We start from the raw sequence: 26,471 nt of genomic DNA on the forward strand, positions 1-26,471 counted from the left end.
TGAGTAATACCCCGTGGACCAAGGACTCAACAGCGGGGCTGCATGACAGATTGACAAACTGAGAAGGCTTGCATTGGCCGGAAAAAAAAAAAAAAAAAAAAAAAATATATATATATATATATATATACATACATAAATAAAAAAAATGAAACAAAACAAAAACAAAATAAAAGCACACAGCCTGTCTTTGAAAACATCTGAGAGAAGCACCACTGCATCTGCAGAGCCAGGTTTTTCCTCTGTGAGACGGTGCCAGAGCCAGCCCATACCTTCAACCAACGTCCTCAGACCTGTGGAAGCGTGAGAAACGAACGGCTCCCAGACAGTCCTCATCCTGCTGCTCGCTGATAAGATTTATTTTTAACACGCGTCCCCCACCATCACGCACATACACACACACACACACACACACACACACACACACGTACACACGTGCATGTACGGACACACACACACACACACACACACACACATACAAACAAACACACACACACACAAATGATCTAAATCTGTGGCAAAGGTCAAGGAGGTGTGGGATTGAGTTTGGGCCAATTCCTGAAATGTGGACTTCCTCTGTGCACTTTAAAATGTCCAGGCAGTGCAGTATCTACACACTAATATTGTTCAATCTGACGGATGGCAAACACAGATAGTTTGTTTAAACACCAGCTTATTAGCTATCACCAGTGATACCTCTGGACCAGCATGTGGAACAGAAGGGGAACCATGGAGAAGCAGGATTTCAGGATTGTCTCAGTAAAATGTGTAGAGGGATTTGGAGGAGGCTGACGTAACCACCATCCTGGCCTCCCATCTACAAACATGAAGAGATGGTGGAGATCGAAGGAGTCTGGGGCTGAAGCCCTCTGCTACTACATGCACACTCTGTGCTTGTGCGGCAGGATTCTTCACACCACAGTAATTGCAATAAACTGCATTATAAGACATTGTTATAAGCCGTCAGTTGGCTTTCAACAGTGCCCCCCCCCCCCCCCCCCCCCCCCCCGGCTATTGCAATACACCGGGGGCTATGAAGCACTAAAGAGACCCATCTGGCACCAGCAAGACTGATTCATAGCCTGTTTTTTTCTGCTCCCGAAACCGTTCTTTATAATCTCAGTGCATCACACATTCTTTTTAATGGGCTAGAAATAAAGGTCATCTCTCTCACACACACACGCGCACGATATTACAATTCCTCAGTGTTTTGGGTTTTATTCCCGGTGCTCGTGCTCGGTAGCTCTCTCTACGGGGTCGTAAACATTTGATTTGCGACTCGTGGTGGTTTTTTTTCGGGGCTGGAGGTCGCGCCCTCGATCGCGCGCCTCTACCCCGACCTTGGAAGCGCGTGTCTGTGGGGGCACTGTCCCGGGAGACGGGGGAAGCGCTATTGATGAGCTGCATCTTCTGATGACCCTTTCAGACCCACCCTGGGTCACATCTGAACCCCCCCCCCCCCCCCCCCCCCCCCCGATTGCTGGTGTGAATAAGTGCAATGGTGAATGTGTAAATCAGGGCGTGAATTTTAATGACTGAATGAAGCGCTTTGAGTCATGGTGAGGCAGGCCGAGCGAGCGTCGTTCGACACAGAAGCGGACTGTTTCTTGTAATGGCTGCAGTTCGGCGGAAGGACAGGACAGGATTGCATTTTGAGGGCCTTGAAAACCTTGTCCCAGCTCCCCCTGGTCATTCTCACAACTTGGCCCCGATGTTGCAGCAGCACCTGGCTTCAGCTTCACAGTGACGCCATGAGAACATTAAACGTTTTCAATATAGTGCATTAGAGCCAGTTATTGTCCTACCGCCGAGAGTTTGAGACAGTGAGAGAGAGAATGAGAGAAAGAGAGAGAGACAGACAGAGGGAGAGAGACAGAGAGAGATGAGCAGACCCAGGACTGTGATGCTGGGGTCAGGCCAGGTAAGTCCAGGTGGCTGGAGGGTATATGTGTTTGTGTGGGATGAGGGCATAAATAAGGAGGGGATGCAGGCCACAGAGCAAGACTCCGTCACCATGTGGATTTGCCCTTCATTTAGCATTGCGTGCAAGATCTATAATGTGAAACACCCTGCCACTCCGCTCATGGCATGGGTCTCTCCATTCTCCAGAATAATGAAAGGTCAAAGATGGCTGTTACATAGTTTTGGTGGTGGGTGGGGTAGGTCTTACTGTCTGTAAAGTGTTTTGAGATGTAATGAAAAAATGTATTATTTGATAGTAGATAGTAGTAGCACTACTATAGAAGTATTGTAGTTCTGCTAGCAATAGCAGTATTAGTTGCAATTGTAATGGTTGTATCAGCAGCATTGTACGCTGTATTTATGGTTTGCTGCAATGAAAAGCCATCTCTATTGTACTGTAAAAGGATATCGCAGATGACTGTGTTGAGTTTAAAGTCCGAAATGAGGTGATTCTGGCACACTCGTCATGTTACAGAATCCTAACAGCTAAACAGAGGGGTCCAAGCAGCTGTGAACCTGTCATGACTTCAGATCAGTCCACTTCTCTCTCTGTTCTCCATCTCTTTCACACATTCAACCCCACTTTTTTATTGGGGGCCAGAAGAAGTTGGACGCCATTTCAGACACCTCATTACAAGCCATCAATCCCCGTGTCCCTTTTGTTTGTGCCGAACGCTAATGGAGTAACAGGCCCCAAGATGGATAGCAGCGAGCCGCCTGCTCTCCTCCCCTCTGTGAAGCTGGCTGGTCCCCTCTTTTCCCTGACGCCCTTTGTTGTATCCCTTAAAGTTCATGTTCGCTGGCAGCCCAAGCTGGGAAAACAGGACGGGGGCCTCACCAGAAATACCCTGAGGAACGAATGCTGAGGGCAAGTGGAAAGGGGGGGGGGGGTGTTGGGAGGGCATGCATTTTGCGAATCTCTTAGCAACGGCCGCCAGTGTGTGCCAGCAACAGGCTGAAAGGGGTTGTGGGAAGTGGAGAAGGTGGCAAAAGAGTGAGTGCGTGCCTCTGCTGAAGAAGGGGGAGAGGGTAGAGCTGAGAGAGTGTTAGCAGGGGGAAGGTGACTGTTAGCAGGGGGGGAAGGTGACGGTTCGGTCCGTGCTGGTTCTGCCGGGCCCGGAGATGAGGTGCGACGGCTAAGGGGAGTGAGGAGACCGCGGGCTGGGAGCCAGAGCTTACAGTCATCATCCTGAGATCCTTCCCTTGTTCCAGTTCTGTTCTCACCATGGGCAGGGTCTTCCTTTCCATTGACCGTTGACTTGAGGCAGCTGTCAAACTCATTAATGTGCTTTGTCAGGCATAGTTTCTTCTCAAAGCTTTGAGCTGGAACTGGGTGTTGCCCATTATAAACCTGGTAAACCTCTGTGTCTCCCCTCAACCCCTGAGGCCCAATAGCTGTGCTAAGACCACTCAATATTCGGGATAAAAGCTCCACCCTTTGCCCAGGTGGATCGCTACTGTGTGATGTCTGTAGGAGTAGAAGAGCATCTGTACAATAGCTTTTTTGAAAAGCACTCCTGCATGGTTTATATAACGAGACTGGTATTCCCCAGAGTGCGTTTCGTTCAGCGCTCCTTAGCACTGTGCTTTATGCCAGTCTGCCAACACCGCCTCAGTGCCAGCTCTGTCTTTTTAATCTTCGAGGCCAAGCTGCTGTGGCACCTGTCAGTCATTGTACCTTGTCACCGGAGATAAAAAGGCAAACACAGTGGAGTGGCCGCTGCTGCTGTCTGTCTCGGGCTCCAGGAGACAAGTACAGGTGTCTTCAGCCAGCGCTGCTCAACATGAGCGGTTTGAGGGCTGTATCGCCCACCCGCTGTGCGCTCTGTCTCTGTAATTGGGGAAGACAGCATGCACTCTCTTTGCACATCACCGGAAAAGTGCCTGAACTGCTATTTCTCTCATCTTCTGAGAGCAAAGTAATCAATAGCGTGTCACAGCCAATCAAGGCGAGGCTCATATTTTCAGGCCAAAAAAAAAAAAGAGTCAATGGATCCTTCCTGTCGCTAACAACCAACTATAGTCAAGAGAAAGGTTTAAAAAGCAAGCTTATCCGCAGCCCTCAGACACAGGAAGAAAGATTTGAATTGCTTGTTCATTTATGAGCAGCAGATACAGGGAGAGAGAGATTGAACTGCGGGCTCATCTGTAGTGAGCAGGCACGGGGAGAAAGATCTGAATTGCAGCCACAGGCTCGTCAATAACGCTCAGATACGGGAGAGACACATTTGAATTGCTGGTTCATCTGTAAGAATCAGGTACAGGAATAAAGGCTTGAATGACGAGCTCGTCTTGTAACTAAAAGATACGGCGGTGACAGGATATTTGCCGTCGCTTTGGCGGCGAACACTGTCAAAGCCCTATTGACGCCAGTGGGGAAGTCATCTCTGCCACGGCTGATTGGGATCGCTTCCTATTCCACCTCTTCACCATAGATGTAAAAAGCACTCAGCTTGAGGAACCTGTGGCCTGTTTTTGTGTCTGAAATGCCATTCTCTTATTGATAAAATGCCCTGTTTCGGATGTGCTTTTCGGAGAGAGAGCAGGGGAAAAAAAGCAGCACACAAGAGCTCCTACTGCTCTGTAGTTTCTGCTGTTGCTGCCTGCTGCTTTATCCAGGCACCTCCCATTCCTACCAGCATTAAAACACATACACTCTCACAGCAAGATAGCCAGAGCTGAGTCAAACAATACAGTTTTTATCACTCAGTGATACTTTCTTCAAGCACAGTTTTTTGACATAGCTGCAGAATAGCATGCTACAGCTGAAGTTCTCTAAACTCTGTATGAAGTGATATATTTGACTGACTTTTGTGAAGATACCCTGGGATTGGAGATTGCAGTGTGCAATGTGATGAGACCGGATTAAAGCCCTAACCTGTGAATGGCACTGCGTGGCACCCCGCCCCCTTCACCAAAGAGGACTTTTTAAAATGAATTGTAAAAAGGATACAGATTTCTCCACCTTCCTTTCACATTTACCATTGCGTGTGTCCCGAGCTGCCTGTAATCGAAGCCCAGAGCCAAGCCCGGGATACACACTCATTCAACTCGCAGCGAGTTCCCCCAAAACACGAAGGGAATCTGCTCTCTGCAGGTGTGTGCTCCTCATGTGTCTGAACCCCGGTGACGCCTTGGAGTGGAGATACAGAATCATGTTCTCCTCACAGAGAGAAATCGTTTAGCAGGGTGCTTTAACAAAGTGTGTCGAGATGAGGCGTCAGCCCTCTGGCAGTTACAGATTCATTAGAGTCCTGTGAGGAAGGCAGTGAGCGCGTGGAGAGCAGGGAGCATGTCCTGATTATCTCAGAGATAGACGGACCGGGGGCTCTGTTTGACCACTCTGTGGGTATTGGCCTGCATTGAAAACCACCTCAGTAGCTGCTTTGCGTGTGCGGGACAGACAGGGAGGGAGAATCCGTCTCACAGTGTTTCCGTGGGAGAGCCGATGTGCTCGCTCGCGAATGGGGCGTGTGCGTGCGAGTGTGTTTGTTTTGACGTGCTGTCGGCGTTCGGACCGGTGAGCGGGGCGTGGGGCCGGCAACACTGTTGCCGCTGGTGTGGAATTCGCCTTCGGAACATTCTGTTCCATGGGCTGGGAATAGCCCGACCCGACCTGACCGCAACATCTGATGCCGTGCCGGGGGGGGGGGGGGGGGGGGGGGGGGCGAGGAGGGCCAGATGAAAGGGCTGCCGCTTTACCCCTCCTTTCAGAGGATCAGGGAGTCCTGGGGCGGTGAAAGGGGGTAGGTGTGAGGTCAGTGAGGATCAGGACTGAGTTCCTCATGGTTTAGCATCAGGCCTGTCCCCGTCAAGGGGTGAGGGGACAGACAGAAGCACCTGACCCGTATGCCCTGTTGAAAAAGGAGGTGATTGCCATTGAATGCGCTAACCTCAGCCCTGGTCCTGTCTGTGCAATGTGTGCTGTGCCTCTGTTGTTAACCAGCTGGGCTTTTAACCAGAAGTCAACAGGTTTGACTCACAGGTGTGCAGTTGTGACCTCAGCACGAATTGCTTCTGTGAAATCCAGGTCAATAAGAGGATAACATGTCATATCTAAGCTGCCCTGGGTGAGGGTTTTGACAGAGCGTGGTTAGAATCAACAGGACGCGCTGCCTGAAAAACAGGTGATTCTTCCCACTCCCCTGCCCGAGAGCCAAATAGCTCCAGAACGGCCTGTGCACCACTGTGTCTGAGTAATTCTGTCTCTATGGGGCTTCAGCGGTGCATCTGTGAACAGGGAGTGTGTTTCCCCTTTGCTTGTTTATGTGTTTTGTTCCTGACTTGTTTGGTTGATGCGGAGCGCCTGGTTTGAGGCTGTCTGAGAGAGAGGCTACAGTTATGGGAAATCGACTTTCTGAAACAACGGGATTTTTTTTAATGAGTTCAGGGATCTGCCCAAAGCGGATCTTGAGCCCTCTGTGTTTTCATAATGTATTTCTCAATATCGAAGGAATGTTTTCTTTGCTTATAAAGTAATTGGGTTACGGGAGGAATGCCGGCCCTGCGTTGGCACGCCACTCGGGGGGACTCTTCCCCGGGAATCGCGCGGGAGGATGGGATTGATGCTCCTAATGCAGTCACGGCCTGTCTCCAAGGCAACCGAACTCTGTCCAGAGTGTCAGTAATGTTAAATGCGTTATACTGTGACCAGCAAAAAGATACGCCGCGTAACTCCCTGAATGCAAATCTCACGCACAAAAAAACTCTCTCGCACTGACGGAAATGCAGTCGCGGAGTCCTTTGAAACTGTGGCAGAGACCCCGGCACTCGCGCTAAATGCTGGTGAACAAATGTTCAGCGGATGACAGCTCTCTTGACGACAGCCTAATTGCAGCGTGTCGACAAGAAGCATGTCCTCGCTATCTGTGAACCCTGCACCGGAGAATCGCTGTTGGATGAGGTGGAGGCAGGTCAGATGTCCTCTGGTTTCCTCTTAGCTGATGGCTCACACCTGACAGCGCTGGCTTGTGTTAATAGCCACCTCTGTTTTTTTTCTCTCCTTGACAGTGTTGGTCATGTGTTAATAACTGTCTCTACCTGCTCTCTGGTGGCTGTCTGCCTGACAGCTGTGGCCCCCGCTGACGGTCAACAGGACGAACCTCTCCTTCATTGTCACCTTACAGCTGTGGTACAGATCAGGAGTGCTGTTCTCTGGCTGAGCCAGCGTTCAGTGGGGCCTGCTGCACTTTACAAACAGAGACAAAATACACCCAGTTTCAGCCCCTTCTTGCTTTGAGGAGATAATAACAGATTGCACAGTGATCTCAGTGTGTCAGTAGTGCCTGACCGGAAAGAGCAGCGTGGTCCAGGAATGTCAAGAGGGTGCGGTGGAATTTTTCGGAGGGTGTGGTAGAATGGATGGGGAGGCTGTGGTAGAATCTGGGGCCATGTGAGGGATGTGGTTGCAAAGTCAGGTGCATCAGCCTCAGAGCCGTTGTTTTATGTCTGGCATGTTGTGCTGGATGACGAAAACAGTCATTTGGAGCAGCTCCATCTACACTTCACTCTTAATGATCTGGGATTGATTAATTCAGCCTGGAGCAGTGGGTGGGACCGAGACAAATGTACTGCATAACCAATGCCTCCTCAGAGCCGAGAGAATGGTTACTTCATAATTGAGACAAACCCTTGGATTCAATCAGCATTTGTCCTTAACTTTGACTTACAAATAAACGCCAGCATTTTTTCAATAGAGGCACATTTTTCCCATTAATTTTGGTGATTACTGAACTCACCGAACTGTGTGCGTGTGAAGAAATCACTTGAATTTATGTGAAAGTCAAAGTTAAGGACAAATGAGGAATGTATCTAAAGGTAAATGCTTCTCAAAGGGAAGGGTCTTTAAACAAATAAGCAGTGTGTTGGACAGCAAAATAAATTAATTAGACATAACAATAGAGCTCTCTTGAAATACAGATTGATCTCATTCATCATTGTAATTTCTTTCATAGATGCATTCCTTCCCACCTGTCTATTTGCCACCATAGCACAGATACTCTTTTAATGTTTTCAGTATTTTTGTAGAAATATGCTAAGTTTTACAGCTTTTTTAGGACTGATTGAGATGTAAATCTGGAGGGTTTAATGGCTTTGTTCGTCTGGAGTTTTGTGAGCTGAAGAGGAAACCGCTTTTCCCCCCCGGCTGAAAGCAATGAACTGAGATGCAGCTCCTCTCTCCCATTCAGACGACCCCTACAAAGGATCTGGGGAGCCGGGTTTCAAGGGAAGGGAATGGAAATGAAATGATTTAAAGGCCCAAAGATCTCCCGTCGTCACCGTGATTAGCTTTAGCGTGGCAGTGGTGCCGTTAAAAAAAAAAAGCCTGTGGGTGAATGTGCCAGAAATCACGCACCGGCTACAGGCACCTGAGGAGCGAGAGAAAAATGCTGATGATGAAAATGATGTTGGATTGCTCGTTTGGAGAAATTAGAGGAATAGCTGATCATACAGCATGCTCTCTTTTGGATAGAAATCCAGAGTGTACAGGAGTAAGCTTTCTTTTTTATTACCAGTATCGTGGGCCTCTTCCCTGATATTGCACATACCATACCAGTCAAAAATTTGGACACACCTGTTTAAGATAAAGGGAAACATGCATTCAAAAACATTTTGATCTGAAGGCTTATGCTTAAATGCTTGACATTTGTTTCTTAGACAAATATAAATAGTGAAGTTGATGCCTATGTATGAACTTCTTTCCAAAATTAAAAAAAAATATCTTTGGCTACTTTGAAGAATGGAAAATATAACATAATTTTGAATTTTTTGGTCATTGCATAATTCCATTTGTGTTATTTCATAGTTTTGATGTCTTCACTATTGTTCTAAAATGTGGAAAATATGATTAAGTGTACCCAAACTTTTGACTGGTACTGTATGATAAAAACATGTATATGATGATGCAAAGACATCATTGGGGAGGATACTATTACTCTATAAGCCACATGGACTATAGACATACAAGGTCAACCGTGGTCCACAGGCATCCTGAGACCGTCACCCCGCCCTTCCTGTCAATGCAGCCAGCCCGGCCTAGCCTCTGAGGCGCGCGGCGTCCGCCCCCCAACCCCTGACATGAAAGGTGACAGGAAATCAGCGGGTCTGGCGGTAATATCCGCGCCACAGATGCCGCATCTGGATCCGTGGCTCCCGCTACTGCCGGAGGGAGCTGGGATTATTGGCTCTGGCGGTTATCCGTCTGACCCGGTGCCTCCATCCCCCCTCCCCCTCCCCCTCCTCTCTCGCCCCGTTCGAAAGTCAGGTGCGTGCTACTGCGGAGGCCTCTCTGGAGCGCCCCGGCGTTCCAGGCTAAATCCCGCTAACGCCGGAGCCGGGGTTGCCATATCCTGCGCGGGGCCGGGCCCCCGTCCGCCAGGAATGCGGTCCCCCTGCCAGCGGAGGCAGCTGCGCAGCACCTTTCCCGGCTTTGCGGGCTTTAACGAAAGGCCGGCGGTGTGCTTTGTTCCTCATACCGCCCTGCGCCGCCGAGGCTCGGCCGCGGACTCTTGCTTATTTATTATTGCGTGCTTCCAAACTGCCGCTTCATCCGTACGCGGTGAAAGCTCCTCTGGGACGGGGGTGGCCGTGGGGATGGGGGACGGGGGATGAGGGATGGGGGGGTGGGGATTTGGAGGCCGGCCTCTTTGACCAGACACCCCTCCCCAACATTCACCCCACCGCACTCCTCCCCCTCACCACCACTCCACACACACAAACAGGCAAACCTCACCCCTGCGCTAGGGTGTCACATTTACTGGCCCCTGACAGGACCTTCCTGCACACTGGCCTGTGGAGTATTTGTACTGCCGGACGCTGGCCTTCAATTAAATACATGGTGATCTCTCCCGCAGACTGGGAATAGGTCAAAACTAATGAAGGACTGTGAAGTATCGCCATCCTACAGCGACCCAACACAAGTGAACCACATGATATGGGGCCATTTAGTATTTACCTGATTTGATGCTTACTCCACGATGCGTTAGCATTCTCTTCGGTTGTGACCATTGACAGTGATCTACGAATGATTTGAAATTAACCCAGTCTTTTGCTGACTGTGAACATACACGATGGTATTGGTGGGTCTGTCTCTGATGTTTTTTGTATTTTTAGAAACTCTCACCCGATAAATAGAATGTGTTGCCTTAACATCACTAAATTCCTGTCTGCAAAAATAAAAATAGAGAGGAAATGACATTAGCCAGAGTAAGAGATATAAGGCCACATCTGAGGTTATAACACACCGGTCTGATTGGTTATGTGACCATTGCTTTGCTGCTTCTCCAACTTGAGGTTTGATTGGATAACCCCCAGCACCTGCTGGAGTATTGCAAAGATACAAAGGAACAAGAGACCCCACTTACGCCTACATCCAGGACCTGCACAGAGCCATTTAGAAGGAGGTTATGCTCTTCTCTATCACAGTGAGTCTTGTTGACTGGATCTCATTTGTACCAAGTTAAGCATCAGGTGAAGCGGCAGGTGAAAATTGTCTAAACATATTGAACTGAAAGTATTTAGTTGACAGTGAGCCAACTCTGGAAAAAAATCTTTATCACAGAAGACACATATGCACTTCAGCAACTCCACCATCTTTACTGAGGACAATTATTTCAATAGAAAATGGGGTTACAAGGGGACCTGGACATTCTTTGACAGGGCCACATGCTTCTTTCAGCTATGAACCAATCAGGGCAAGGACAACCAACATCAGCTTTTTTATTGGCTTACTGTGGCTGTGTTCCTTCCTCTAAAATGACTTCACCTCAACCAGAGCAGAGGACATTTAATCGTTTGTTTCCAGAAGTAGGTGGTCAGGCTTTTTTAAATGAGCAATTTATGCAAATCTGATGAATGTTAATGAGCTACTTAGATATCGAATTAAACATACCTTTCAGAAGTGCAGCGTTTTGCAGTCATTATATTTAATAACCGTTACACATGCCATATAATTGAGCCCAGGGACTGTAGTGCAGTATCTCTTGCTCCGGGGGGGGGGGGGATACTGCTCGTTAAAGAGTTAGAGATTTATTTCTGTGTTTATCTTTGCGGTCCCTATTTTGTGCAATGAAACTGCATTCGTGTTAGCCTCTTCCCCTGCGCTAACTGTCTATATATTGGTGAAACCACAACTTTTGTCACTGCAAACCAGAGGCAATTACCGCATAGGCTCACAGCAGGTTGCTTTTGTGGACCATGCCGAGAGACCTGCAGAGTCTTCTTTTTTGAAGCTATGTGGGATGCTTTGATAGCCACCTTCATATCATCCTGTTTTACTGGAGTTGGAGTGGGATGTTTGCAATTTGGAGATAATTACTTATCATCAAGGACTGCGCAGCACAGCGAGCTATTCATCTTCTCTGATAATTTACGATGAGAATTAATAATTGTGTTAGATTGATCTGACGCAAGTTTATTTGCAGACCGAGTCGGACGGATTTGAAAAAGCAGTCTGATTAAGAGGGAAAGAAGTCAAGCGTATTACCCCGATGTGACGCATCGTGGGATGGGAACATTGGAGTCGCTCGTAATGAGGCGGTATGGTTAGTGTCACGCCGCATCCTAAGAGGTCGCAAAGCAACACATTGATTGCCCGCGTGTTCTGATTCACACACGCTGTGACTCAGCTGAGTTGGCAGCTGGTGAGCTACAAAGAGAACTCACCATTAAACCGATAATGGACCGGTTTTTCAGACTTAACAATAAGATTTATTTTATATCCAAAAACGGTACCTATCCCACCTGCTTGATTCTCTGCATTATGGAAGGAGGCAGCAGGAGTAATTACCCCTTTGATTGACTGGCGCCCCCTTGTGGTAGGGGCACATTCGCGCACCAAGCTTTTTCTCACCGTGAAAAGCAGGATAATGGTCTCGGAGCCATTTAGCCTTGGGCACGAGTCCCATCTCTCAGCCTGGGCTGCTGCTACTTGCTGCGGCCTTTGTCTCCCGCCAGCCTGGCAATGCTGAGATTAATAAAAGAATTTAATAAAGAAAAACAATCAAAAGCAATTAGAAACAACATATTTATCTGTCACGCCTGAGAAAGAGAGACGCCGTTTTACCTCTAACTCCCTGGCTCGCTGGCACAGCGGAACGCTACCAGATTAATTGTGTCTGTGTTTGCGGGCATTAATGTCTGTGACCTGCTTAATTAAAAATAAAAATAGGCTCTTTCTCTCTCTCTGTCTCTCTCTCTCTCTCTCTCTGTCTTTCTCTTTGGAATTCGCCAGATCCTTGCGGTCACTCTGCGGAGCAGGAAATGATTTTAGCGTTCAATCTGTAATGCAATACAATGGGAGAACGCTGGAAACGGGCACGGACTGGCTGTCGGAGTAATCTGTAGCCAGCGTAATCCTATCTGCTGCTCAGAAGTCTTACATCACAGACAATTGGTTTCTGCCCTGGAGATAAATGTGCTTAATTAGCTGATTATAATTTTAGTTACTGTCTCAACAGAGACAGCCAAGAGAAGGTCAAGCTTGTTTCTTTTTTTGTTTTGTTTTTGTTGTTGTGAGAGGGGGAGTTGCAATGTGCCTTGGACCCAGCATGGGTGAGAGATTGAGCTTGGGGGGGGGGGGGTTGAAAGCTTTTTGAGGCCAGGTCACTGTTGCAGTGGTGCAGTTTGCACACGGAGGGGTCAGACAGACAGACATGTGATTGAATCTGTGCAGAGGGGTCTGAGGTGCTGACATGTGATTGAATCTGTGTGTTAGCACCCAGCCTTTCTGTTGCTTTTCATCCTTTTTATGAAACAGTGAGCTAATGAAGTATCTTGATCTGTCTGAGAGGTGTCCCATACCCTGAGAGCAGCTATTTCTGTGTGTGTGTGTGTGTGTGTGTGTTTGTATAAGTTCTGTTTGTGTACATGGATTCATATAATCTTGTGTGTGTGTGTGTATTTGTGTGGGCAGGCTTGCACAAGTGCATGTGCTTGCAACTGTTTTTTTACATGTGCATAGGTGTGTGTTGTCATGCAGTCGTACAGATGTGTTTGTGCATATATGTGTGTGTGTTTCTAGAGGTGCATATGAATGTGCAGGTCTGCGTGAATTTAGATGCCTGTGTGCTTGTATGAGTATGCGAGCGTATGTGTGACTTTAAGGAGTCATGCTCAAACAGCTACATCAGCACTTCTCGCCGGTCTTGCAGCTCGGGGCCAGGGGCGTGTTTCCCTTTGAAAATCATTCATCCTTTGAGGGCTTTTCTACCAGTATTTGCCTGCCTCCTCGCATTGAATTAGACGCTTTTATCTTCCCAATTTAATAATCTGTAATCCCAGATGACAATTGCACCTGGTATGAGTTTAAGCAATACACAACAGACTCGCCGGGCGCCCCCGGGGGAAGTGGATGTATTTCATCTGCTGCACTCCAGTGTCAGTTTGGAGCTGCAACATAATTGCCAGTGATTAAAATTAAGGCCCTCTGAGTTTCTCGAGACGATAAAGTGGTTTCTCAACAAGGACGGCGCATGTAGGAACGCCTTGCGGAACCCGATGGCATGAGAATCCTCGAGGACGCTAGACTGAAGATCCCTTCCCCTTATCGCAGAAGGAATTATTCCACGTTTAAGTGCCTCTTTTTATTAAACAGCCGTTTTTTTTGAAGTGGAAGTGAATGAGAAATAGATGCTTGCTTGATGGCCCTAAGAGTGCTGCTGTTTGATCCCAGGTTTTTTTCTAGGTTGTTTGACTCACACCCGTAAAAGAAAGATGGGGAATGAGACTGCCGCCCCTCAGCTAGGCCCTCTCTGTGGAAGCTTCCATGGGTGTGGCATTTTTGGGGATTTTCAGCAGGCTACTGCATGTTTTGTTGTTAAAGACTGCATTCGGAGATGTCCTTATGAAATTCTAAATTGATTTGGAATACTTGTCTGAGTATCAATATATCAATTTGAGATGGTTATGTCATTTTGCTCAATGTATTGAAAACTGTGGGCAGGAGACAGCTACCTCCACATGACATCGCAGACTGTAAAGTGCGCTCAAATGGACATGCTAGGCACAGTAAATGTGACTGTGGTCAATGATGTTTCACTGAAGCACATGGAGCCCTAGCCCCCCTGAACCCAGGTCAGCGTGTTTGAACTGAGCAAGCAGTCATTGTTAAGAAAGAGAGGAGTGTGAATAATATCTGGATCAGCCCAATTCTCTGCCTGGAAGAAGGGTAAAGACTCCAAGGGGCAATGAAGAGCTTGTTACTGATTCAGACGCTAATGAGCAGGGAGACTTCCTCAGCCAACCCCCAAGGTCAAGCAGATCAGGTGTGTTGTGAGCGTGCCTGCCTGTGTTTGTGTGTGTGTGTGTGAGAAGTCTTTGGAAGAGAAACAAAGGCTCTTATCACTACATAACCACTCCACGGCTGATTGTCGATCAATCAACGAATCAATCAGCAGTTATTAAGAAGTGTATACGAAGTGCCTAATAATAACCAGATATACTGTTAATAATGTATAACACAATCATATTAAAATAAGCGATGTAGGGTTTGGGTAATTTGGTATTGCCTCAGGCAGGAGAAAGCAGTCAAACGATAGAGAACAGATATAGATATGTACAAAATGAGATTAGGGACTCATTATTACCTTATTACTGTCATATAGGGAGCTGTCAGCACTGTCCCATACCCATGTGACTGTGAGAGAAGAACAAAAGCAGTCTCTCTCCCTCCTCATGCTGGAGTCTACTGAGCACTGTCTCTACACAGGGAAAAGGAGACAGAGAGAGAGAGAGGGAGAGAAGCGAGAGAAAGAGAGGCACGGGATAGGGCGGGGCGGGGGGGGGGGGCAAGAGAGAAAGAGAAGAATGGGGAGGAGGGAAAGAAAGAAACAGAGAGAGGAAGAACAGACAAAGATGGAAAGGGAGGGGGAGAGAAAAAGAAGTGAGGGAGAGAATGAGAAAGAGATGAAGAGACAGGGGGAAAAAAAAGAAAGGGCATGACTGGTGAGAGGGGGAGAAAGAAAGAGGAAATTAGGGGAAGCAGAGAGAGAAGCTTGCTCCTTTCTGATTAGCCAAGCTCCTATTTAAACCTTTGTTAGAACTGCATCACCACAAAGGAATGGATCGTATCCTTTCATCTGTATTATAAGATCCTTTGAAAAATGTAGATTGGAATAGGCTCTGACTGCGGCCTACATACAATACCTTTGCCCTGGATCCGGAGTGTCTAATAGGCAAGTACAGTGGACACGTCGCATGTGATCGACCATAAGATTGGGGCTGAATGAACTTTCACACAGAGGAGATTGCCTTGTTTGTTTTGGAAATTGTCCTGGTCCCCGGATCTTTTTTTAGCCCTGAATACTCAATAACTCCCATGCAGCTAATACAGGATCCTTTTACCCACCCCTAATCCTGACCCTGAACTGTAATGCAATGAGATTAAACTGATAGAGGGTGGGTGAGAGCGCTTGGTGGAGTCCGCGCATCTGTGTATTGACTTTACAGTCAACAGGATGTTTATTTTCTTTAATATGCTTTTTGGCACGGATCGCAGGCACCCCCGTTCTTGCCATCCTGGGAACAAACCTAGGGAGATAAGATTTTTAATGAGGGGAGCAGGTTGTTTGGCCCATCTGTTTTCATCATTTTGTCTATAGTCTCCATAGCACTGTGTCAAGCCTAGCCGTCAACACTGTAAGGGTCCTTGCTTCTACCATGAATCCCGGAAAGCTGTAGTGTAATGGCGATGTATGTGGAGCCAACAGAAATTCCTCCACACCTTCAGCTCAACCATTTCAAGAGGCTTTCACTTTAGGCAGACCACACTGATAACACCACAGTCAGCCCTGTACTCTCAAATACTCTCATTCTCCCCTATTACTTCTTATCAGACATGATTGTCATTGTGTTTTCAGTGGTAGAGCACACAGTAGAGCTGAATTAGGGCCCACTCACACTACCTTAATTTCAAATGGCTCGGCTTGGTTGAAAGGTATCAATTTAATGGACATTCACACTTACAAGCTTATAAATGTACCAAGTGTGGTAAGAAATGTTCCACTGGTTCAGTTACAGGGTTTGCGTTGAGGTGTGATCAGCACTTGGTCGGTTTATATACACAATCGCAGTACTTGAACATTTATTGTGTTTCAGAAGCTTTACAGTCTGGAAGAAAACCTCAGTACACAGGACTGCTTACAGTAAAAACTGACTCCATATAAGCACAACTTGAGAACAGGTTGGCCGTAAAAGGCGGGCTCATGAATATGTCAGCAGCTGCTGGTTTACGGGCATTAAGCTCGGCCATGTTGTGGTACTTGTTTATGAAAAACTAAACAACTGAAGCAAGACATGACAGCAAACTGTGAGTGTTCCCTGCATGTTCAACAGGACAGCGGACTTTCACAGCAGCTTATGTGGAGACAACAGTTCCAGCCTAGCAAATGTGTTATTAGCATTCCCAGCAATGTTATGTAATTGGTGAAGTTTTTTTAGTGAAATTTTGAAACAGAAAAGGCATTTTTCTGCTACTGCTACTCACAATATTTTGAGGAGTATACAAACAGTGGCTACTGCTAGCTGTATCTTCTGCTTTTTATGTGCTTTATAATACAGCTCATGGATGAGTGGTAGAAAGGACCTTCTCTTAAACATACAGGGATGAAATTAACTGTACCAAAAGTCTTTTGTCAAAGGAGCTGAGACCACCTCTTCAGGAGGAGGTGGGGGGACTGGGGGGGGGGGGGGGGGGGATTGCAGCTCTAACTGCTCTCTCCTGGGAAGCGGCAGATTCGTGATGTGTGGCGTGTTTGATACTTCTGGCCTTGAGGCTGGGAGTCTCTTGGTGACAAACAAGTACAGGCCTCTTGAGAGAGAGAGAGAGAGAGAGAGAGCGCACTTCAGAACCACACACACATACAAAGCTTTCACTGGGTTTGAAAAATAAAGTCTTAGGTCATGATAGTCATCGGTGTCTTCAAACCACTTCTGCTGGTTTGAATTTTGTCACGCTGTTTGGAGATAGAAATCTATTAGCAGCCTCATGGACCAGCCCACTGACCCGCCCTGGCATTGATTTTTTTTTGTGTGATCTTGGCATAGACACACAATGTGCAAAATATAAATGGTTATTACAGACTAAATGTCACAGGTGAACTATGGTTCTGAAACTGGTGCAGGCACACACACACACACAAACACACACACACAATACATCTTTGTGCAGTTGCTCCATCTCTTTATCTATCACACCCACACGTTTTTTCTCATACACAAATCCTCACTGAAACAGCACTTTTCCTCTGTTACACACATATACTCTTCCACACGCGGTTGCACACACAAACACCCACACGCATACACACTCCTCTCATTCGTCAACAAGACCCCGCAGTAGATAATGCCCCACGCTGCCAGATAGAGGGGATGGCTGGGGGGCGTTGGAAGTGCGTTAAGAGAAAAAGGAGGACGCCGTCCCAGGGAACCCGATGATCCCGATTTTTTTGTGGCTTCCTCTTTCTGACGCACGCCAGTGGGCTTGGGGCCGTTCCCGCTGAGAAATGAAGAGATGCCTGGGCCTTTATAGAGCTGAATTACCGAGTAACGATAGGAGGCACATATTCCAATCCCATTTTTTTTCTTTTACTGTGCTGCATGTTTTTATTCATATTTAGGCTAACCATAATAAGTGAAGCTAAACCAGCCGGAGCACTGCAAACCCCGGGCCCCTGCTTCTTAGCCGCTGGAGCGCATTTCACTTCCACTTCATTGCTTCTTAAATATGAGGCCACTTGTGGACTCTCAGCGCTGCTTACTTCCAAACGCATGTGACCTGGCAGAAAGCAAGTTCTCTCTGATGTTTGACTGAAGGAGAAAACTGAAGGAAAATTCTGCCGCATTAGAGCCGCCAAGCTCTGTTCTGTGCTCCCCGAAAGAGGAGTGCATCCCAGTTGTTGGGATCCCGCAATCCTGTAGAACGTGTTGATCTCCAAATTAGAAAAAGAGGTGACCTTTTGCACATGCCTCTTGAATTGATCGAATCTGGCAGGCCGTTTTAAGTGGGAAAGCCATTCAATCCAAAAAAAAAGAACAAATCCTCAGCCATCCCAGATTAATCCAGCACCGCATATCGATAAACTGACCCCTCTATTCAATCAGTACTGCCGTCCTTTCTGAAGGGAATGAATCACTCTGGAGAACTTTCATTTGCTTGGCTGAATAGCACTTACCAGCAAGATTACATTGCATCCCATGTTGTCCATTTATACAGATAGATACATACTGAAGAAATATAGGGTTGAAGTGGCAAAATTGTTTATGATTATGAATTTAAGCGTTCAGACCAAATGAAAACTAGAGCCATCTAAGGCACACCAGTGTAAGGTTTGCTGACCCTAATACATCAGTGTGCATGGGGCTTTGGTCTCATCCTCTCTCCCTTGGTCAGCCAGTCTGGGGGGTCTTCAGTATTGTGAATCACTTCTGAATGCACAGCACAAGGCATTCAGCGTGACAAATGGAGCAAACCTCCAAAGGTAAAAATGGGGGACTAAAAAGTAAAAAAAAAATCTGTCCTTAGGGAGAAGCAGAGACTCACTGAGGGTCTTTGACCTCCAGTCACCGGCGTGTGTGCAGCATGCAGAATAAACAGCAGGCAGTGCAATTACCAGCTCCAATCTGAAATTCAATTACCCCTGCTGCACCGATTGCTTCCCAGAACCATTTTTCTCCCTCCCTGTCTCTGTATGTAGTAAATGATTGCTTTTTTAGATAAATCAGAAACGGCAGCCAAATTGGAACGTTCTCACAAATAGAGACGCCCTGAATGGCCTACACTGTAGCGGCAGAAACACATTAAACTTGACTCCGAACAGCGGCCGCGTCTGGGTCTGGATGGGCCTCGGGAGTCAGAGCTTGTCCCAGCGGCGGGGATGTGAATGAGCTTGACGTGCAGAATGCCACGGGAAGGTTGTTTAGCTTAGGCTAAAATGCTGTTTTGCTGGTTCGTTCTTTGCAGTAGTTGATGGGATTTGTCACTAGAATTGTCTTGACTGCTTATGTTTCTGTGTTGGGGGAGAATTTGGCCGTGTATTACACTTTCTCAGTCAATACGGTTCAAGCTTTTGATTCATGGATTTTAGAGTGCTCCCCAGGGCTGTGCTAGAAACGTGTTGGCCGGATGTGGTTTGCACTGATTTATTCCCCACCCCCCACAGCACCCCGGAGACCTCGATGTGGGAGGGGGTGACAGCGGAGAGTATCGGCACACGCCTCACAATTAACGGCGAGGAGGTTTCCCGCGAGAGAGCAGAAGTCAAGAAAGATGGTCAAGAGCGCTCCTCTCTCCCCAAAACCACATCGCAATCTCCCTGGTGTTATACCTATCCCATTCTGGTCCACAGAAAAGCAACATATTTTTGGAGGCCTCTTTCAGACAGCTCCGCTAAAGGCATAGCCCAGACGGGTGCACCTGACTGTGTGTCTCCATAAGCTTGAGAAGAGTCGCATCCCTGCTGTGTGCTAAAACGCAGAGGTGACACAGCAGACTGGCCCTGCTGCTGCAAGCCTCCCACCCCAGATGGAAAATGGCCCTTTTATTTTGTGTGGGTTTACCAGCTGACAAGCGTCCACCGTTAGAAAGAAAGGTGTTGGGTTTAACTCACTATCTGAAAAGTGAGCTGTCATTCACAGGCCATTGCCACTGAAATAAAAGCGTGTTTCACAGAAAGAAGCACCATCACTTCAATGGCCTGCAGGCTGTTCCTCTGCCAGATCTGCAGAGAGAAACACATACGCATGCACGCGTTTATACACATACACACATCTACACACACCCACGTGTACATGCTTACACACACTTGCATACACACTCGTACATACATACACACACACACACACACACACACACACACACACACACACACAGAGTTGAAAACTTTGATGAAAAGGGGAAGTCCTGATGTTGGAGATTAAAGGAGGGCTGTATCAGTAGTGTGAGGAAAATGTCATGTTATTGATGTCCCTGTTGTTGAGGTGAAGCCTGCTGAAAATTATTAAAATCAATGCAGGACAACTAGAGGCAGAAAAAAGTTGCTCAGTTCGACATTGCACTTCATGTCTTTTGGACAAACTGTAATTAATCATGTTTAATTATTATTAATATTATTAATATTTTAGTCGTTTATTTTTTGATTTAATAAATTCCACATTTCTTGTCATTTTTCATTTTAGACATAAGCCAACACTGCTGCCAGATGAAATTCAAACAGTCCCGAACACTGAAGTGAACTGAAGTGAATGCTTCTGTAATGTACCTGAGAAACCCTGTCCCAGTAATGGAATTTTTAATGCTAAAAAGCCACTCATCAAACAGCCATTGACACAATTAAGTTGGCAGAACATTGGACAGCACTGAAGCTGTGCTGAAAATACCAATTGCACAAAAAATAGCTAAAAAGGTAGCAGTGGATTTCAAACCCCTACCAAAAGGGTCACGTCTGTTTCAATGCACAATCTAAAATGTAAGGAATAATCTCTAAATATACTCCATTGTGTGTATATATAAACTGTATGCAAAGATTTAGCCATATACTGACTTACATTGTTAGAACATAAGTGATCTTTTGCGGCCTTGTGCATTTGCTGAAGTGATACTAAGTGTGGGCACAGATGTGAAGTCGCTGAGAAGCACTGCTGCTGTGGGCTGTCCTGAGAGGACAGGGGCTTTCTGCATCAGTGGTGCCTCCATGTGACACAGGACTCCTCACTGATTGGCTCTATCCCCTGGACTCAGGCCTGCACCTATGTGGACCGTGTTTAATAGACTAGCCCAAGGGTGCCAGACTCAATTCCCAGAAGGCTGTGTGCATATGCTGTTTTTTTTTTTTCCCTCCAAACCACTCTGCTTAATTTTTCAATTACCCTAAACACTTACCCATTCACTTTTAATGGGTGCAGGTGTATATGGCACATGTGCTGTCATTTTTTTTTTTTTGGAGATGCATCGGTGTTAGCGTAAACAGCAAATTTAGCTAATTGTACCCATTAAGCAAGGGTAATTGGCTGAGGTAAAGAGCTGCGTCCGCGGCGGCCCTTTAGGGATTGAGTTTCGCACTCTCAGACCCAGTCGCGCGCTCACTGCACATATTAATCTCCGGTGCGGAGCGGACGCTACGAAGCAGTGGGTGGCCATTTTTATCCCTCTGATTGATAATCACGTCGACGGCGCTGTAAGTGAAACCGTCCATCCTGCTGTACAGGTTGCACAGCTTGCTTTAGGACCAGCATCTGCTGGATATCTGCTTGATGTTTGATGGAAGAGGTGGTTTGTGGGTAATGGCCCTGGGGTGGAAGGGTATGAATGTGCGTCAAGCTGAGAAGCACAGCAGGGGCTGCGCTGGCAGTGTAAAGTTAGGTGCCTTATGGGGCTGCATCTCGGTCTCTTGTGCATTCAGCACTTCAGACTTCTCCACTTCAAACATACTCCTATGGGAAAAACGAAAATTAAAAAAACAGGAACATCTTTAGAGACACCACACTAAAAACTAGTGTAAAATAGCGAAAAACGTGCTAACAGACTCCGGGCACTTTCGTTCCCTTTGGTCCAGTTTTAATCAGATTCATTTTTATCACATAAACAACTACCTCATCACGATTAAAGATCAATGAGGTCTTTTGTCTATTGTTCTCAGAAGCCACAATCCCTATTGTGCGACGGAATCGAATCTCAGTCCCTCGGGGTTTGCCTACTTTTCCCCTGCAACCCTGAACCCTGTTGTCGGGTTTCATAACACTGACATTACATGGAGCACTTACATCAAGTCCTCAGGGCCCTCTAGGTAGACCCAGCATAATTTCAACAGTTAATGCTGTAATCAGCATCAGGATTACAATTTCAAGAAAATCACAAACCCTCCAGCGGTGAAATTGCACATTCAGAATCATTTCTGTCCGATGAAAAAAACACCTGGGGGCACTTTTGTCTGCGCACATTTGACACATTTTCATAGGGATTAGTTTGAGTGGATGGTAATAACAAGTTTCAATTGACATGTGCTGCAGAATTGAGCAGGGAATGCACCCGGCTGTTCGGTTGATAAGGCTCACAATGTGACCTCCATAATGAATTTGACTGTTCCTGGCAGAATTCCCTCTATGCCATTATGTTCATTATTGTGCTCATTCTACCTCTTAATACAGAACTTAAATTTACTGTACCTGCTCTTTCAATATTGATATATCCGACTAGCAGAGGACCCCACGATGTAAAGTGGGGCGCACGTGTTTTAAACTCGTGTACCCACAATGCATCATTTCCCTGGTGGCCATATTGGACAGGAAGGAGACACCCCACACACGTTCACCCGTGACCTGTCCCCAGAACAGTGCATGGTGGCTGGACATCATGCGGAGCGCATTCTAACCTGTCCTCTGAGCTGATCTAGGAACAGCAGGCAAGAGTCTTGGCAGCTGGAGAGGAGAGTCGCTGGGGCCCAATCTAATCTCCTCTAATCCACTGTTTGGGAAGATGAACGGAGGGTTTCAATTACGGCCTAGGGAGAGGGCTAATGCGGGTCGATCAGGCTGATTTAAAGCGTCCGGCGAGCTGACAGGGCAGGACGTGGCCGCCAGTGGGGTGGGCGGGGGGGGGTTTGGCGGGTACCTGAGCGAGCTCTTAATTCAGGGAGTGTTGACTGGGAGTGCGCTGAAGTCAGCAGACCGCCAAAACTTTTGGGGGTGGGGGGGAGGGCCAGGCCTGTGACAAAGTGGAGGCCGGTGCTCGACCCGCCCCGCCTCCATTACTCTGATTTATCCCTGATTGGTTGTAATGATGTTCTGAAGGTTGTCTGTTAAATGGCCCCACGTTATAGAGATAGTGGGTGGGAGGCTCCAGGAATGACTCATGTCCCTATTTCTTCCTGAAATAAGGTAAAAAAAGTCTTCTAAAAATATAGGAGCGGATTTATTCTTCCTCTCTCTTCTTCACATTCTCCTTCTCCATCTTTCTCCCTCTCTCCAATGTGTGCTGTCTTTCGCCCTCTCTGCCTCTCCCCTCTCTCTTACTCTCTCTCCCTCTCTTTCAAGGATTCAAGACTTCAAACTAACTTTATTAGCATGAGTTGCAGAAAGCAATTTAGGACATGAATATATTACGTAAGACCAATACATGTATAAAATGGCATGAATGGGCAAAAATCTCTGTCTCTGTCTTTTTCAGCCCATGAAGAACAGACTGTCTCCGTTGAGTGGGTTCCTCAGGAAAAGGGGAAGGGAGATATTGCGCCCCACTGGACCTCCACCATCACCCCACGCAGGCTGGTCCCCAAGGCCTCGGGACGCGCCCCCACCGCCAGCGTAGCGCTGCCCACCCTGGCCCTGCTCCTGTCTGCCCTGGCGTTCCAGTGGACCCTGCTCTGAGCTCCTCCCCCCACGAAACCCCCCCACCCGGGCCTTCCCCCCCCCCCCCCCCCGCACGATGTGTGGACCACGCCTCCAGAGCATGGGACTGAAGAGGAGGAGGAGGAAGAGGAGGACGATGAAGAGGGAGGGGGTGGGTGGGGGGGGTGCGGTCGCTTACAGGACAGACTGTGGGTCATGCCGCAGTGTGCGTGAGCTCTAGGCCGGTTGGCTCTTAACCCGCTGCTTCTCTATGGGCTGCTCTGCGTTGGCTTGGGAACCTGGTGCCTCTCTCAGGCTCATTTAAGGCCTTGTCCTATTTGCTCTTCAGCTGCTGTACTGTAATTCCTCATTGTAACGGGCTTCCAGGCAGGACTGTGCCCCCGCCCCCGCAGACCTACACACACGTACACATGCAGACCAGCTACACGTATACACACATACACATGCATGCATGCACGCGCACACACACACACACACACACACACACACATGCACGCACACACACACACACACACAAACACATACACACACACATGTACACATGCACGCACACACAGACACATTCATACTCACACACAGACACACACCTAGAGGCACCTATGGACACTGACGTACACACACACACACACACACACACACACACACACTCACAAACCAACTTGCACAATCACATGTGCATGCACGCACTCACCTAAACACCTACAGCTTACACAGGTGTGTGACTTGCACCCAGCTCCACCACCTCCACACCGCACTGCACTGGCCCAAAGCTTTCTCCTTTGCACTGGCTGCCTGCATGGCAGTGGATTGGTTCCGTTTTAATCCAGGAAATTTTATACTGGTTTTGAAATGTATTTGTTGGAATCCCTAATATATTTTTAAAACGGTCACACAAACCCGGAAAAATGAAGGCTGTCTAATTCTAACACGATCTAGCGCTTTCTACTCGACGCTCAAACCTTTTTGTGCTTATTTCACACTGCAGACACAGGGAGATGCTTGAGGCATGAGGGTGCGAATGAACAGTGTAGGTGTAATAAATGCAATGTGATAAACTGATTTAGACAGAATTACAGTGCAACGGAGTGCAGAATGGTGGATGTTCGCTCACGGAACAGCAGCCTACTGAGTTTACCCATTCTCTCCTCTCAGTCAGAGCGTTGCACGGACAGAGGACTGCCTCCTCTCACCTGCACACACACACACACACACACACACACACACACACACAGGCCTCTCCAGTTTACTGTACTCACAGTCTGTATCTCATCTCCCTCTTGGGTTGGTCTCAGTTGCACCTCTGAGTAAAGGAGGAAAAGACAAACTCTCTCTCTCTCTCTCTCTCTCTCTCTCTCTCACTGCCTGCACCCCCCTCCCATTCACTCCCCCTAAAGCAGGTGTCCACAGTGGGAGCCAAGCACATTCTGATGGGGGGTGGGGGGGCAGGGTGGGGAAGGAACAGCCGAATCCATTTGCCTTTGCTGTCCATGTGTTCAGTGCTTAGCCTGGCATGCACTCCCTCAGAACTGTCAGTTACGCTGTGAAAGCTCGCAACCGGAGCCCTGTAGTGCGTCAGCTTTGGGCTCACATCCGCGTGTGTCTTTGGTAGAGCGAAACCAGTCTCGACCCACCACAGCGTGCAAAGATAACAATGGGTGGGAAGGTGGTTCTGTGGCTCCTCACTGAGGTTTTCTCCAAAGGGGGGGGCCTGTTAGGCACGCAGTACTGCAGCATAGATGATGGATGCCTCCGTGGTTGAAAACCAGGGTAAGACATTCCCCCCCCCCCCCCCCCCCCCCCCTCTGGTCAGGCTGACTCTGTAAGTGTTACGTAGCTGGCAGGGATGACTCTTAAAATCAGGGGGCTCATTTATATGCAGTAATCGTGACATGAGTATGTTTATGGATTCTACACCTGACTACAACTCCAACACTTCCGGTGTCTGCATAACATTGTCTCAAGATCAGCTCTCCACAGACAGCGCGCTCCCCTTTTGGAAAAGCGGTGCATCCTACAACACAACAACCTGCATCAAAGAAATATATTCTTAATATATGCCAAAAAATGTCACATTTTGCAAAAACAAAAAAGGCAATTGTTGTCACTTAGCATTTCATATTTTATTGTGCGTTTAGATGTATTTTTTTTTTTAAACAAGAGATCCAAGGTCAAGCCCTGTCTGTAAATTTTTCTTATGCAAATTTTTCTGTTTGTTTATTTTTGAGGTTATTGTGTGACCCGCACAGATAAACGTATGCATAGATTTTGCTGTTGTCTTTCCTCTCTCTTTTCCCCCGCTCTCTCGCTCTCTGTCCCTGTCCCTTTCTCCGACTCTCGAGACCAGACCCGTGCTGGACTGTCAAACACTTACGTTAACATGGCCACAATAGCATTATGGCAGTCTTCCGATCTTTTAAGAGGAGAATATATATAATATGATGAACATATTGCACTTTTATCAACGTGTGAGTTCAAGGTTGTTGTTGCCTGCAGTTGCATTATATCTGTAATTTTTTGTTTTATGGCTTCGTTATATAACAATGGTATCCCAGATAATGCATAATGTTCTCACAATGTTACAGTAATGTTACCACTTGCTGCTGCAGTATCACAGCAGTGTTATGGGTGTGTTTCTTGCCATCAGTCAGGATCAGTGTCAACTTAAGCAAATGACACTGAACTTTTCAACTTAGAGCAAACTGCTTGACTCCTTCCGCTGTTTATTTTCACTACCGATGACAGGTTTTGTCAGAAAAAGAATCTCTCGGTTCAATATTTACGATCGCCAGCTGGAATGCTTTTACAGTCTGGTGATTTGGTATCACGTTACTTGTGTATAAAATAACTATTTTCATATTAGCGAGTGTGTGCGTGCTTGAGAGTCTATGTGTGAACTATGCTTTTCTTTTCATGCCATGTTTTTTTTTCAGAACTGAATGTTTACCGTTAGCGTTAGAAGCTTGTACAGTACTCGTAATTAAATGTCGAGTGAATGTAAAATTTTGTATCCGTATAGATGTATGTACTGATAGGGTTCCAACCAGGGTGAGGTGCAGTGCTACATGAATGCGTAGATCTTCTGTGTTTTATATTTTGGTCAGAGTTCTGAAGCAATTTGTCTTTTTTGTCAAAGCAAAAGTTTGACTTGGACTGAGCACGCTCAGTAGATCATG

General features: G+C 47.1%; 1 protein-coding gene across 1 annotated transcript in view; it reads left to right on the plus strand.

Moving 5' to 3' along the window:
* LOC118796093 (glypican-5-like) overlaps positions 1-23,342 on the plus strand; it is a 114,419-nt gene extending 91,077 nt beyond the window's left edge. Inside the window, exon 9 of the mRNA XM_036554924.1 lies at positions 23,117-23,342. Coding sequence (XP_036410817.1) covers positions 23,117-23,316 — 200 coding nt within the window. The 3' untranslated portion in view covers positions 23,317-23,342. The remainder of the gene's footprint in view (positions 1-23,116) is intronic.
* Positions 23,343-26,471: the final 3,129 nt, after the last annotated feature.

The sequence above is a fragment of the Megalops cyprinoides genome, chromosome 20 (assembly GCF_013368585.1).
Source record: "Megalops cyprinoides isolate fMegCyp1 chromosome 20, fMegCyp1.pri, whole genome shotgun sequence".
Lineage (NCBI taxonomy): Eukaryota > Metazoa > Chordata > Actinopteri > Elopiformes > Megalopidae > Megalops > Megalops cyprinoides.